This window comes from Culex quinquefasciatus, chromosome 1 (genome assembly GCF_015732765.1).
Source record: "Culex quinquefasciatus strain JHB chromosome 1, VPISU_Cqui_1.0_pri_paternal, whole genome shotgun sequence".
In the NCBI taxonomy this organism is placed as follows: domain Eukaryota; kingdom Metazoa; phylum Arthropoda; class Insecta; order Diptera; family Culicidae; genus Culex; species Culex quinquefasciatus.
In genome coordinates this window covers 91,778,070-91,793,330 of record NC_051861.1, presented here as the reverse complement: position 1 = coordinate 91,793,330, position 15,261 = coordinate 91,778,070, and the positions used below count along the sequence as shown (strand labels likewise).

Sequence of the window (15,261 nt, the reverse complement as noted above, 5' to 3'; positions counted from 1 at the left end):
TGCAGTCTTATACCCTCTCTCAGTTATTTTCTTCCTGACTGACGCGCGGAGCATCGCAGGTATTGACCCCTCTCTGCGTCAGAATTCAGCGTCCAATTCATGGATTTCGTCTTCTTCTCTCAATCGGCGCTTGGTCCGTTGGGCAGACAGACGTCAGAGTCAAGGACGTGAACGCCCCCCGCGCGTGTTCTTTTGGCTTTTGATGGTTTCGCTGAGGGTGCTTGTCCCGGTCGACACACACACAGGGAGGGGGTCATTGGACTGTAAGGTGTTGGGGTCTTTCACTTTCAATAAATATTTGGTTGAGTCGCGATCACGGTGGTAATAAAAATGAATGAATCATGATTTATAATTCGATGAGTATTGTTTGAGGCATTAGAATGAGATGTCTGAATTTTTTTTAGCAAATATCTTAAGTATAAGAAATTTACAGCATTAGTTAACGTATTACTTCTTTTCTTTCGTTTCAGATAACACTTAATAAGGTAAATTATTAAGCTTCATATAACAAGGCAAACTCGTCAGTAAGTATATACACTAAAACCCCTTGACAGTGATTGGGTTTAAACTTTCCGAAAAAGAATCGGTGTGGATGATGGATGGCCCCTAACTTAAATGTTTCAAAAAAAATGAAAATGAAAAGCTGTTGTTTGCTAACAAAAGATTGAAAATTATCTATCAGATCTCGGAATATTATAAACATAATGCCAAAAAATATGACAGGGGCCATCCATAAACCACGTACCCCCTTGTGGGAGGGGGAGGGGGGGTACAACGTTTGGCCACAATTTAGACCAAAAAAACGATGTATCTGTGTGGACAGTTGAACCCAAAGGGAAGGTGAGGCCCTTTCCCTTAATTCACGAATATTACCAAAATGTTCTTTTAAAAATCGTTTGTGAGATTTCAAATTTAATTTTACCTTACCTTTTAACCAAATGAGATGCTCCTGTACTGGATTTTCCGAAAAAAAAGTCCAATTTTAAGTCTTCGGAAAAATTGTTGCGAATGGAACGGGATTTTTTTTTTCGTGACGTCAATATCCATGGAAACGAACCTGATTTTCAATAAATGTGATTCGAAGATTTTTTACTGATTTTTTTTAAATGGTTCTGATTGATTAAAATAAACACTTTGTTCATGTTTCTCTTGTGAATTCGACTCAGGAACTCTAATTTGATAAAATTATAATCAGAAAAGGGGATCTAAGGGGTCCCTGAGCAAATATTTTTACTCTAAAATTCACTAAATGAAAAAGTGTCTATTTTATATGTTAAACTGCCTTGCCCAAAGCTTTTTTCCCAATTCCCATTTTCCCCAACTTCAATTGCCCAATTCCACTTCCTTCCTAAAAATATGATTATTTGCCAATTTACACTTACACACCACACCTAACTGATTCGGAGCGTTTGGTACGGTATGTTCACGCATCCTTCCTCCCCTGTTGATTCTGTGAAATGTGATCCGTTCACCGAATCTGTCTCTGCGGTTAATGCAACGCAGTAGGCCTGGCTGCTTTAATTTTTGCTGTACATTTTTGGGGTTACTCGGATGTACTGCAATTATTAATATAGACAAGAAAGGACTTGAGGCGTAATCTAACCGCAAGTTCTTCCAGGATGCTTTCTTCGGACTGGCTGCGCTTGTGTTCGATTAGATTAAACTGCCTTGCCCAAAGCTTTCTAAGCCTCAAATGGTAGTCCCAGATGCTCCCTACAATCTCCAGGTCGAATCGAGTTGATATCTGTATGGAAAACTTTTTTGTTTGTGTTTGAAAATTGTGATATTTTTTCAGTAAAATGCCAGTAACTCCCTTTAGTTTTAACCAAATGAGATGCTTCTCACTTAAATTTGTTGCATTTTAAAGGCTTTTCAGATTCAGATTTTGATATTTAATAAAATTTGACTACACTCAAAATTCAGAGTCGAGATAATCGTTCTCTCAAAATTTATTGAGGGCTCAGTGCCAAAATCGATAGAATAATGGTACCAACTCACACCATCATAACAAATGAGTTCATTCGTTAGTTGAATCAATAAATCTCCAACAAGTGTCATACATCGACTTCTGAATTCTCTTTGGTCACCAAGCTGTGGTGGCCGAGGCAGCTAAGTCATTGAATTGGTTTATCAAAGGTCTCTGGTTCGATTCCCGTTGTCGACACTTTTGGTTTTTTGTTTGACGGATGAACTTTTTTTGCAAATGAACCTCGAGAGAATAGTTCTATCGCCCATCTCGAGCTGTGTTCTCTGCGTCCGTGAATGGTACCACTATTCTCTCGACTCGAGACCATCATTCTCTCGGACTAGCGCTGCCAGTTTTGGGTGTAAGATACAGATTTTTTTCAAGATTTTTGACGTTTTCAATCTTTTAATCTTTGTGTCTCGATTTGCCCCACATTCCGTAGACCTAGAGTGCTCATATTTGACCCAGAGTTTTATGTGTCCTAACATTCCTGAAAATTTCAGGCAGATTGGTGTGGTCCAAACGACATCTCATACGATGAGGTATGCCCTGTTCGGGGACTCGCTCTCAAAATTTATATCAACAAACGAATTTGATTATATTCTTTTTTTATTTCACTGCGTCAATTGTGTCCTTTAGCTCGAATATGAGACCAACAAAGATTCGTGGTTTACAACGCACTTTGGAAATCAAAAAAGGATTACTGTGAGGAATTTTAACGACCGATTATTGTTTGCACAATACAAATTTCATTTTTTTCTTTTTATTATTGAACCATTCAAGACCTCATTTACATATTTGACTATCGACTACCAAAAAACGCTGATTGCCCATAACAAAACAACAATAAACCTCGGAAAAAATACTCCTTTTCTTACATAAGCAAACATCCACAAAGCGAAACCAAACAAATACTTGCACTTTCGTTTGACCTGCCGTTTCACCAGCCAGTGTAAATGGGAAGAAAGGAGGCCCGTGTTTACAGGTGACATCACTCCGATCAACCGGCCACCGCCCAGGGTACCAAAAGTTCAACGGCGATTACGACTGTGCGCGCGCGCTGCAAAATAAAGATTTATTGCTCGTGACCTCTTTCGACGGCGGCGGCTCACTTCATCAGCGATTATCGAAATTTTGGGATTGTCCTGCAATTGCATACCATCATGATCGTGTGCCCTCCTCTTAACGCAACCCTCCCCAAAAAAGTGACATCACGCGCCGCCATTGTTATTAACTACCCCTCGTTGAGATTCCCGCGGCCTGACCCCTGGCCATGGAGCGAGGGAAAAATTTCTCCAATTCGCATCATCTTCGCAAATAATAAATGTTATTAGCTGTTTACCAACTCGGACTGGGACTGGGCCAACAACGTAGAGAGGCGATCAAACAAACGACCATCAAATCACAACATCACGTTTTATTACCTCCGTGTGGACCCCGTGGGGTTAGTTCGACGCTGCAGATCGGGGAGATTGGGGTGGAACGGACATTTGCCAGGTTGATTTCAAATATGTATTATAAATTCGTCTGAATGTGCATTCCAGACAAGAGCATTCTTTAAAAGAACTTTTCTAAACCAAAGAACCCGTCAGCATTCAGAATCCCAACGCTCCCCCCTGTTGCCCGGCAAACGGAACACACTGGCCGGAATGCCGACAAACTACAAGGTGCACCACCTTGAGGCAATTTACATAACCATCACCGCAAACCGGGTTGGCCAGCAGCTTCGAGAGATGAGCCCCGATGGCAATGGCGGCACGCGATAAACAAAACCCGCCGCCAGGCCACCGAGGCTCGTAAAGGGTTAAACGTGCTCTGCTCTAACACGATGGCCAGTTAGTTTTTTTTTCAAGACCCGTGAATCCCCTGAAATCTTTTTGTGGCTTGTTATCTTTTGAGGGGACACTTCGAAGCGCCTTTTTTAATTTTGCCGGATATTATCATTGATAGTGACATCTACTGGTGAATTACACGCACCTTGTGACGTTTGATGCAATTGAAGATAACGCACGTGAAGTGGCATTCAGTCGTTTTTAGTATCGCATTTTTCAACAGGATGGTGTGCATTAGTTCGAGTTTGAGCGTTTTGATTTATCGTGTTGATATAACTGCTTCTTAAGATTCCGGAGACATAATCATTAGAGTTAAGATATGCGTTTGGATCGTTCATCGTACATGGTTCACATTGCTGACATTAGAAAGCTGTTTGAGTTTCTAGTTGAGGGTCTCTGTCCAATGTTCATGTATTTGCAACAATTATATTTAATCCACCTTTGTGGTTGTTACGTTCCTTACTCCTTTCCAAAACTGAGTCATACAAAATATCTGAAAACCAGAAAGATTAGACATATCACATCAAACATGGTTTTGGCACGGAACCAACAAAAGCCAAAAGATCAGGCTTCAAAATAACACACAAATATCACTTAAGAATTCATAACTTTACAGCTAAGAAAGATCCAGCTTCAAAAAATTACATAAATATCACTTAAGTGGTCATAACTTGAGACAGGGTTGCCAGATCTTCAAACATTAAGTTTCTTTTGACATAGACCATTTTGGTCGAAAATAAGTTTATGATGACGTTTTTCTATACTTAACAAACACTACAAGATTCTTTAACCCGATTTTGGGAACTCACTTCCGTTTCCCGGATATTGCAATACACACTTGTGACATAGACGAATTTATCATCAAAATGATCGTGCACGCACACTTGGGACACTTCATGCATGTTGTTGGAAAATGTGTTTTTTTTTGGGTTTTTCACAAATTTATGTTGATACACACTTTCTATAGGCGATGCAATCTTTTGTTTTTGAAAATATACTGATTAAGTCGGTTAATCTACTGATGCTAAAATATGTTAAAGTTTGTATGGGAATTCTGTGCACACTTGTGACACGTAGTGCAATTTTACTTTCGAAACACACTTGTGACACGTGCTTTTCAATTTAAAAAATTCTCCCATTTTCCGTTACTTGACTGTAAAAAATTTTGGAACCTGTCATTTTATGGGAAATTTAATGTACTTTTCGAATCTACATTGACCCAGAAGAATAATTTTTTCATTTAGAACAAAAATTTTATTTTAAAATTTCGTGTTTTTTCTAACTTTGCAGGGTTATTTTTTAGAGTGTAACAATGTTCTACAAAGTTGTAGAGCAGACAATTACAAAAAAAAAAATGATTTACAGACATAAGGAAGGGGTTTGCTTATAAACATCACGAGTTATTGTGATTTTACGAAAAAAAGTTCTGAAAAAGTTACTTTTCGCGTTTCTCTTTGTTTCGTCGTCCGTGTCTGTCGTGGGTGACCATGAACGGCCATGATCAACGACGACCAACATTTTCAAAACTTTTTTTTCGTAAAATCGCGACAACTCGTGATGTTTATAAGCAAACCCCTTATGTCTATACATCATTTTTTTTTTGTAATTGTCTGCTCTACAACTTTGTAGAACATTGTTACACTCTAAAAAATAACCCTGCAAAGTTAGAAAAAACACGAAATTCTAAAATTAAAAATTTTGTTCCAAATGAAAAAATTACCCTTCTGGGTCAATGTAGATTCGAAAAGTACATTAAATTTCCCATAAAATGACATGGTTCAAATTTTTTTGCAGTCAAGTAACGGAAAATGGGAGAATTAAAAAAAATGTGTTTTTTTCGATGAAAAATACGTTTTTTTTTTGGAATTCTGAGTACGCCATCAAATCAGGCGTCTAATTTTACATAAAAGTCCCTTTGATACCAAATTTCTATCTCATCACCGGTTCAGGCTGCAAATTATTGAAAAACACCTGTTTTTTCGCATGTTCAAAAATGGAAGGGGTCGTACCGCCCCTCCGTCACGAGATATCAAAAAAAAGGACCCCGGATTCGTGATCAGGGACAAAAGTTACCCCTTAGGACAAAGTTTCACGCAAATCGAAGAGGGGTCGGGGCAACTGCTGTGTGAGTTCGCGGAGAATTACCCGTATACTAACCGATTGCTTCATAAAGTTTGACACCATCGTTCATAGTTTTGAAAATATTTACCATCAAAATTCAAAAAAACGATTTTCTTCAACAATACTAAATGGTCGTTGACACAATATAGCACACAACAGTTATAACATGTTTGTGTTTCAGTATATTTCTGGACACTTATCTAACATTCGGGTATATGTGAAAACACAGTTTTATACATAACTTTATGAATTATTTATGGAATGTTCAAACAGGTTGTGTGAAAAGTTCAGTTTAGGACCAGCATTATAGCTTTACTTAAACAAAAGGAATTATTTGATTGAGTTTGTGTCTTCGGAAAAGTTGTAGTTTATGATTAGGACTCTTCTGGGAAAATTGGTACTGCTATCCCGATTTATAATTTCACTTTTTGTTACTTAATGTTGAATCCCCAAAATACATGGTCAATGGCCAATGACAGTACCATTGATCATACACAATTTTTAAATTCATGTTTTAATGCAAATTTGCAATCAAAAATTACTTAACATATTTGTTATAAAGTGTACCTTTTTCAAGTAATAGGATTTTTTGTGAAAATAATCGAGAAATGTTATTTTTAAGCAATATAACAATGTATATTTTATGTAGAAAAATCAAAGAAGCAATTTTTTTCTTCTTCTTAGATTTCATTTACTAGACTGCTAGTTGCTGAAATATAGCCTATCAAAGTTTGAAATTTGTGAAAAATGAATTTTCTCAATGTCACCTAATTAATAATTATTTTAAAACCATCAAATTAAAAAAATACTCTGTATAGACCAGAAAAGCATTTTTTTCGACATTGAAAATGAAGCCAAACTTATCCGAAAATCGATAATATGAAAAATTATGCTTAAATAGGTGACACTGAAAAAAAAATCAGAATTTGTAAACTCTAAGGGGCTATACCTTAGCAGAGGCTTTTCCTACATAAAATATTTTTAGATCGCTTAAAACATATTTTTCGACTATTTATGCTTTAAATGTCCAAACGTGAAAACAGCACATTTTTGCGATAAATTCCAAAATCATTAATGATTGATTTTTTCATTTGATTTTGCGTTTAAAAATGAATTCTTAATTTAACTTTTAATATTAAAAAGTGGTTTTGAAAAAACGTGACTTTATACCATTTTTCTGATAATTTATCAATCAAAACTCATTTTGTATGACCCACTCACAAAATTGTATGGATGCTTGCATAGATAAACTTGTCAGGCAAAATGGCTTCAAATGACAAAGGAAATGTATTGAAAAAGTTTCATCCAAATAATGCGAGGCGATGAATCGCGAGAAAATAATACAAATTCCCAAAAAAGACTCCTGGGTGTCAGACAAGGATCCAGATTTCTCCAAAAAGACTCATTCACTCGCGAGCACAAATCAAACGCGACGCAAAACTGCACTGAAGGATTCCTACCGTTTGCAATTTCACACCAATCGCTACTGAATACTCTCTCTTTTGCTCTCCCTCGCAGTCGAATCGGTTAGTACAGTGAATAACTCCGAGAGGCTGATTGCGCAACGTCGCCCAAAGCTGACTCAAAATAGTCTGCGATCGGCTTTATTTTGATCTTGTTTCAAACTGCTTAAAAATCAAAGTTATCATTTGTTGGTTAGATTCTCTCCTCTCTGAACATATTCGTTTGAGACTGTGGTCGACGGTCTTGTTCGCTCACGAATGGTTGCGCGCTTTTGCCGGGAAAATTCGTTCGGCGATGAGTGAGCGATGCTTTTTTACTCTCAGTCCGTTTTTTTCTCAATATGATGGTGTTATTGAAAAAAAGCCCAATATTGCATTCTTCAACATCTATTAACATTCACTTTAAGTACACAGTCATAAAATGGCGTAATATTTCACGATTGTGCACACAAATCAGATTCTCTCAGCCCACATTGTCCGCGCTGATTGGCACATATCGTTCCGGATCATCCGACCCTCAAACAACCCTCTAATATCCCATTGTGGGGGAGGATGGAAGGAGCCTTATGGGAACGATATGTAACCAAAATCCCGTGCGGAAAAAATACCGCACGTTCGATGGAATTATGTAAGATCTCACCCGCTCTGGCGGGGTAAGCATGTGATTTTAATTCAATTACCACTGCGAAAAATGAAATTTGGTCGAGATTCGAAACGTGCCCATCGTGCGTTTGCGACCGCTAAGTGGCAGTGGCTGCTTCCGAAAATGACCACCTCTCTTCTCTTACGGAGGCCGGATTAAACGATGGATGGATCGCACACTCTAACGACACTTTAATTACACGGTTCCGTGGCGCAAAATAACGACCCTTGGCCAAACTGTCTGATTTCATGATTTGAAGGTGCGATAGAGGAAAGCCATTTTTTTTGCGTGGACCATAATGGTTGAGTAACAGTGCGTTTTAATTTTTGGATGGATTTCTTTCTCTCCGAGATTTAAGTACACCTTTAGGACCTTTATAGGCTTGCGATCGTTTCGTTGGAGGTAACATATCTGATCCATCGTGTTGTAGGGAACAATAAGTCAAAAATTCTGAGATATTCAATTGAATATAGAAGAAGTTTCAATCTTGTCGTGCAATCTTAAAACAGCCTGAAAATGTATGTATGTGCGACAACTGACCAAAAGGATTTCGGGTCAGAACGCGTTTGACGCACGTACAAGACCGACTACCGTAAACATTTGTAATTATAACTCGGGACTCCAGCAACCAAATTCAATCAAACTTCGGGACATTATTCAGAATAGTCAACCAAACCAAACGTGTTTGTTATTTGTTGGTCAACATTAAAAAGCGTTTTTCTCGGAACGTCAAAAACAGACGTGTGACAATATTGCACGACAGCGTCGAATTGATAAATACTACACTATCTGTACACAGTTCTTTTTCTCGCAAATTTAATCATGAAACCATCCAACCACCTCCATCAACTAACCTGGCCGCACTTTATTAAGCGATTCCAGCGCGGAGATAATCGATTATTGAAATATCTTTTAAATTAGTCTAAATTACAGGCCTGTCTCCATCCCAACGATCTCAACCCACAACGCGGGACTAAAACCGAAACGAAATGCCTCGCGCTTTCGGTAGTCAGGTTGGACCCCTTCTGGTTGGTCTCGGGAAACTGCCCCCAGAGGGGGTTGGCATTGTTTGACGTAGAGGGCTGGGAACAATCAATTTGGGGACCCCCAATAATAAACGGCGAAACGACTTGAACAAATTACCACGGTTAGGGCTCACGATGTTTGGCCCCCTAGCAAGGGGACGGCCACGGTTGATGTTACTGGCGGTGGTAGTCACGAAGCACCCAGGAAAGCACCCACGTTGCGAATCATTCCATGCGGCGAAAAAAATGTCAGTCAATGTGGGTACCCTTTTGGATTATTACTCTCTGAAATTGATTTGACCGAATTGCCTTGAAGAGCGTCACTTTTGCGGGTGGAATGCTCGCAGAAATTCGGCCGACCTGCCGACAATTATGCAATAAAAACTTTCAGTTTCGCAGTTAACAATCTATACCCACTAATCGTTAAAGGTTGAGAACCTTTTGCTGGGGAATTTGAGTTGACCGGGTTATGGTTATGTTGACGGAATGTCGCCGTGGAGAATGTTTGGTCGATTCAATTGGGAAAGGCAACAACATCTGGCTTCTCTGTGAATTAGGGCGACCTTGGGAGGTTATGATTTATGTAATGTAAGCCGGGTCAGGGAAACACAGGTAAACAACGGTGTTGAGCGCACGCGTATTACCAAGTGTTTATTAAAATCAAATTTTGGATCCAAATATTTCGCCTTGTGTACTTTTTTGTGATACGTCTGCTGTTTAAAGATAGGACCTGTAAATTTTGTATAGACATACAGCAGTTCCATATGAAAGTTAAAGAAAAAAAAAATAAAAGTGCTTTCGATTTCAAAATTTTTCTGGGGGTTCCTTGACCAAAATAATTAGGCCCGTATTTTTTTGTTTGGCCATTAGGGTGGCCTACGCCATGTTGCCATTTTCGTCGATTTTCACTAAAATCACTTTTTTCAAAAAATCATAACTTCGCTCCATTTCAACCGATTTTAGCTGTCTTAGGCGCAAATGAAAGATGATAAGTTTGACTTCCAAGAAAAAATAATGTGGACTTTTAAAAGTCTAGCCAGACATTTGAAAAAAGTCTTATGAAAACATCAAACGACGTTTTGACGGTGTCTGGACCAAAGAGCCTACATCTGAAAATATTGTTAACGGATTCCTCTGACAATTTTACATAACATATCAAAAATTGGACGAGATTCATTAACAGGATTCAGGGATATGGTTTTTTGAAAATAAAATCCGGGTTTTTTCGACGCGCCGCGCGCAAAAACGGAAAATTGACGAAATCGGCAAAAAATCAACTTTTTTCACTAAAACTGCGATAACTCGAAAATTTCAGCGATGATCTATAATGTTAGGGAACCAAAATTTTCGTAATTGAAATACGCAACTTTTGGTACCCTAACATAGGTAGGTCATCGCTGAAATTTTCGAGTTATCGCATTTCATCAATTTCTCGTTTTCGCGCGCGGCGCGTCGAAAAACCCGGATTTTTTTTTTTTAATTATATCTCTGAATCCTGTTCGGCTAACAAATCTAAAATATTGAAGATCTGGCAACCCTGTCCATATTTTTACCACTAGAGTGATATTTATGTACTTTTTTATGTCGGATCTCACTTATTTGTGTGAAAACTAAGTCCGGATCAACCATCCGACCAAAATACCTTCCAAACGAACCCAAAATATAGAATATCTGGAAACCCTGACTCATGTTATAACCATTTAAGTACACTCAAACCCCGATGGTTTGACACCAACTGTTTTTACCACTAGAGTGATATTTATGTACTTTTTTATGTCGGATCTCACTTATTTGTGTGAAAACTAAGTCCGGATCAACCATCCGACCAAAATACCTTCCAAACGAACCCAAAATATAGAATATCTGGAAACCCTGACTCATGTTATAACCATTTAAGTACACTCAAACCCCGATGGTTTGACACCAACTGTTGTCAAACCAACGGGGTCTCGTTTATGTTTGACACCCCTTTAACACGGAGTTAACACACACTACCAAACGTTAGTTTTGATAGTGTGCGTGAGTGCCATGTAAAAAGTGACAGTTCGACTTTTTAGTTTGACTTTGACCAACCAACGGGGTACAAACTAAAAAAGTGTAAAACGAAAAAGTGACCAACCACCGGGGGTTGAGTGTAATATTGATGCAATTCTGGAAAACGGATCTTTTGGTTTTAGTTGGTTATATACCAAAAACCAATTATGTTATCAGATGTCAATTGTTTCCGGATCTTTTGTGTGACTCATATAGCTGAATCATTCTGAAATTATAGGCTACTCCTAAGAACATATTTTTGGATCAGTTATGACCTGAAAGGGTTAAGTTAGTTTTTTATATGTTCTTGTTGTCAAAAGTGACAACATTTGAGCTAAAATTACAACTCGTGCTAGCCATTTCATTAGGGCACTTAACTTTTTTAAATAAGAGTGTGTCCCTTTCACACCTTATGTAAACTGTCATTTGAGTGAAAGGGATACACTATTGCTTACAAAAGTTATGTGCCCTTTTGAAATGTTAGGCTCCAACTTAAGATTCCCTGGAAAATTATTTTTCTAGACATCATAAAAAAAATTCCGTTCTAAGACACAACAAATGTTGGTCTTTCTGAAAAAAAATCTTTGTCTAATCTTTAAAATAATGTTCTCAAAATGCTGAAGAAACTCTCTACAATGCAACTTTCATTCTGAGCCCTCATTTTTTCAAACGACGGTCGGTTGGAAACCGATATGAATATTAAACCGATTTTAAATTTAATAATCTTTTTGAAAAAGAACATACTTTCAGGACTTCAATATCATGCCTAACATATCGAGTGCTTAAAACGTATTATTTGACCCATTTGTAATGTTAGTCGTGATAATATTGTTGATGCCTGATTGTTTGATAATCTTATTATTGGTCCAAAAAATCATGGGGCAAAAAAAATATTTTTTTCAAAAAACATCAAAATTTTAATGGAAACAGAAGTTTATTAATTTGAAAACAATCTAAAATGCCTTTTTTGCATTGATAAAACCGACCAACAAAATTTCTACGCAGGCTCAACTCGAGGGGAAGCATTAATTTTGGGGTCTCCAAAAACACGTACACCTTGATTTTTTTTAAGTAAGACAGGGCCGAATGGTTTTTCTGCAAAGTTTGTATGGAGAATTAGGGATGTTCGCTACTCCTACATATTGCATGCAATTTTTAGTTGTATGCAAGAGCGTCGAACCTTTCAACCCAGTCTAAATATTTTCGAAAAATTTAAAATGCACGTGTTTATGGGGGCCCCAAAGTTAATGCCCGAAATGTCATTTGTGTTATTTTTTGTCGGTCAGTGTTACCAATCAAACAGCTCAAAGGACGGTAACTCACCTGATTGATAAGTTGTTATTGTTGACCCCGGTGTATCAACATATTCCCATCAAATCAGTCGGGTCAGTAAACTCTACAACTACAACTATGTACAGCAATCCCCACAAACTAACCCAATAAATTTATCACAAACTAACCATAAAACTAATCAAACGGCTCGTCACAATTACCGGCGGCACCATTATCGCGATTACCGCTCTCCGCGACTGCGTCGCGTTAATCTTGTCTCGCAGTGGATTAACCATCATCATCACCTTTATCGGGTTGATGAACAATTTCGACGAGATGTTATATAGCCGAAGCCGGTCACAATTAAATTTCATGCTCGCCAAAGTGCGAAATCGCAAGCGTTTTCGCTATTTCGTCGCCATCGTGCTAACTTGTCGTACGTGCATTTTGGGCCAAATTGAGTTAAGAACGCCATATTGTGCAGCTCACAATGCCTCACCTTTTGACCTTCACAGATCCCCAAAATTCGATTTCAATCCTGAGATATTCAACAAAAACCGAAAAAACTCTGTGCATTTTTGTCACTTTACATATGAAAGTAGTTTCAATCTTGTCGTGCTATCATGTCACTCCATGAAAATTGATGTAAGTGCGACAAAAGGCCAAAGGGATTTCAGGCCAGGAAAGTCAGGATGCGTTTGTCGCACGTACAAGCTAGACTACCGTAAACATTTGTAATTATAACTCGGGACTCCAGCAATAACTTCAACCAAACTTTGGGACAATGCACAAAATGGTGAGCCAAACAAAACGTGTTTGTTATTGTTTACATTGCGTGCTCTCGTTTTTGAATATTCAAGGTCAAACATTAAAACGCGTTTTTCTCGGAACGTCAAAATGGCGGGTGCGACAAGATAGCACGACGACGTCGATTTGTTGGTTGGTAAGGGGAGAGTGCCTATTTTTCGGCTTATTGGGCGCAGCATTTCAACCCCTTGGAATTTTCCGTTATTGTCCGGTCCGGTTCAAATGGGTCCAAAAAAGGAACATAGGGCAATAATACGTCCAACAATCCTACTTTCAGCTCTTCGGCATATCTGCGCTGAGCAAAACGGCTGATAATTCAATAAGGTGCTCTTAACTCATGCTTGCAGGCTGAACCGCTGCGCTGCCCAGGTCAAAAGTCTCCGAAAGGTTGGTAGTGGGTGCGTGGGAACGTCCTGCTTTGGTCCATCGCCGCCGTGAACCCAAAAGCGTCAAGCCGACCGTATCCGTCCTGCGCGGCAAATGTACAGTTTACGAGATTGCGGAACGTGAGTTTAATTTTCGGTACCGTAGTTATGGGGTTTAAATTTGTAATTAAAATCTACTTAGCGCGTCGCGCACCACTTTTTTTTCTACTGCGCAAGTCAAAAGTTGTCGTTTTTGAAGAAGACGCGTTTTTGAACGGTTTGTTCAACTGCTGAAAGGTGTGCAGTTTTAAGGCTTCGTAACTTCAGACACTGTAGCGATAAAAAGGTCTCTCGGAGTCGCGGCAAAAGCGTTGAGCAACTTAGATAAGCGAGTGTGGGTGGATTTTCGAAAGTTGGGTCCTTTTTATGAGGCGTGAAACGATCATAAAGCAAACGTTGATCCCTTTGAATTTTGTAATTGATTTATACGGCTTGTACGAAATTGCTTTAGTAATGAGTTGATTGCTCAACTTTTTGTTTAGATTTTGTTTAGCCAAAAAACGCAAGCGATAATGGAACAAAAAGTAAGTTATGTTTAAAGAAAATTCAAGACTGTTTTGGGATTTTAAAATATTCGAGTAAAAAAATAAAAATTAACTTGATGTTTTTCACCAACATTCGTTATGCTTTTCACTAACATTCGGTATGTCTTCAATATTTCAATATAACAAAATTCTAGGTAATGTGGAAAGATCCCAAGTAACATTTTAGGCTTTATCAAAGCTGTCACAAACGCTATAAAACCTATCAGCCAAAACCAACATTAAAACCCCTTAGTCGTAACAAACTCCCCAGAACCTTGATAAACCCCACTTAAAACCCAAAAGGACCTCCGCAAAAGGTTGTTTCGGCCTATTTATAAAACTTACATAGGAGTTCAAGGCTTTACAACTGAATCCTAATAACATCCTCAAAGCCTTGATAAAACCTTTGTTAAAACCTAGTCAGGAGTTATGGAAAAATGACATTTCATACGTATTCAAACGTCTTATGCCAAATAGGTTTTATTTTGGCAAAAATAAGTCTTCGTCTTGCCAAATGAAATTATGTAGATGGTTGTCAAAAATGGCGATGATAAATAATAGATATTAGAGGTAATCCAAATAATTTGAAAGCTTATTTCTCGCAATTGATGGCTTAAATTCAGCTGCGGTTGAAATTTTATTGATAAATGTAGGGGAGATAGAGCCAAAAAATTCAACTCGCTTCATCAAAAATCAATATTTTGTAATCATACTGTTTAATGTTACAAAATATTTTATTGCAATTCTTTGAAAAAAATATTCAAAATATTTTTAAACATCTATCGCTATATTAATCATACCAGAAATTCAGCATAAATGTGTGTTTTCATCGAATTTAAATCAAATTTTTCAGTTTTTCATTTTTTCAATCAAGATGGCGGTCAATCATATTCAATCAGAGCACGCGTTTAGCGCCATATTTATGCACTGCTATTTGGCCGCGATAAATGCTCTTTTAGGAGCTTATGGGTTTAAGTGAGCTTTTTACATGCCTTATGGCACTTGACAGCTACAACACCCTAGGTTTTAACTGTAACCGTTGTTACAGGTTTCCTTTACTTATAAATAAATAAATACGAACGTTCACGATCTTTGAGGTTATGGTTAGTAGGGAAAAGGGAAACAAATGAAATTATAAACCAGCTAGTA

The 15,261-nt window shown here is 38.0% G+C and overlaps 1 protein-coding gene across 2 annotated transcripts in view; it reads left to right on the top strand.

The window, feature by feature from the left end:
• LOC6040435 (transcription factor SPT20 homolog) overlaps positions 1-15,261 on the top strand; it is a 70,597-nt gene that overhangs the window by 25,822 nt on the left and 29,514 nt on the right. Inside the window, exon 2 of one of the 2 annotated variants that reach the window (XM_038248075.1) lies at positions 471-485. The exons of the other annotated variant lie outside the window; for it this stretch is intronic. Coding sequence (XP_038104003.1) covers positions 471-485 — 15 coding nt within the window. The remainder of the gene's footprint in view (positions 1-470; positions 486-15,261) is intronic. 2 annotated transcript variants of the gene reach the window in all.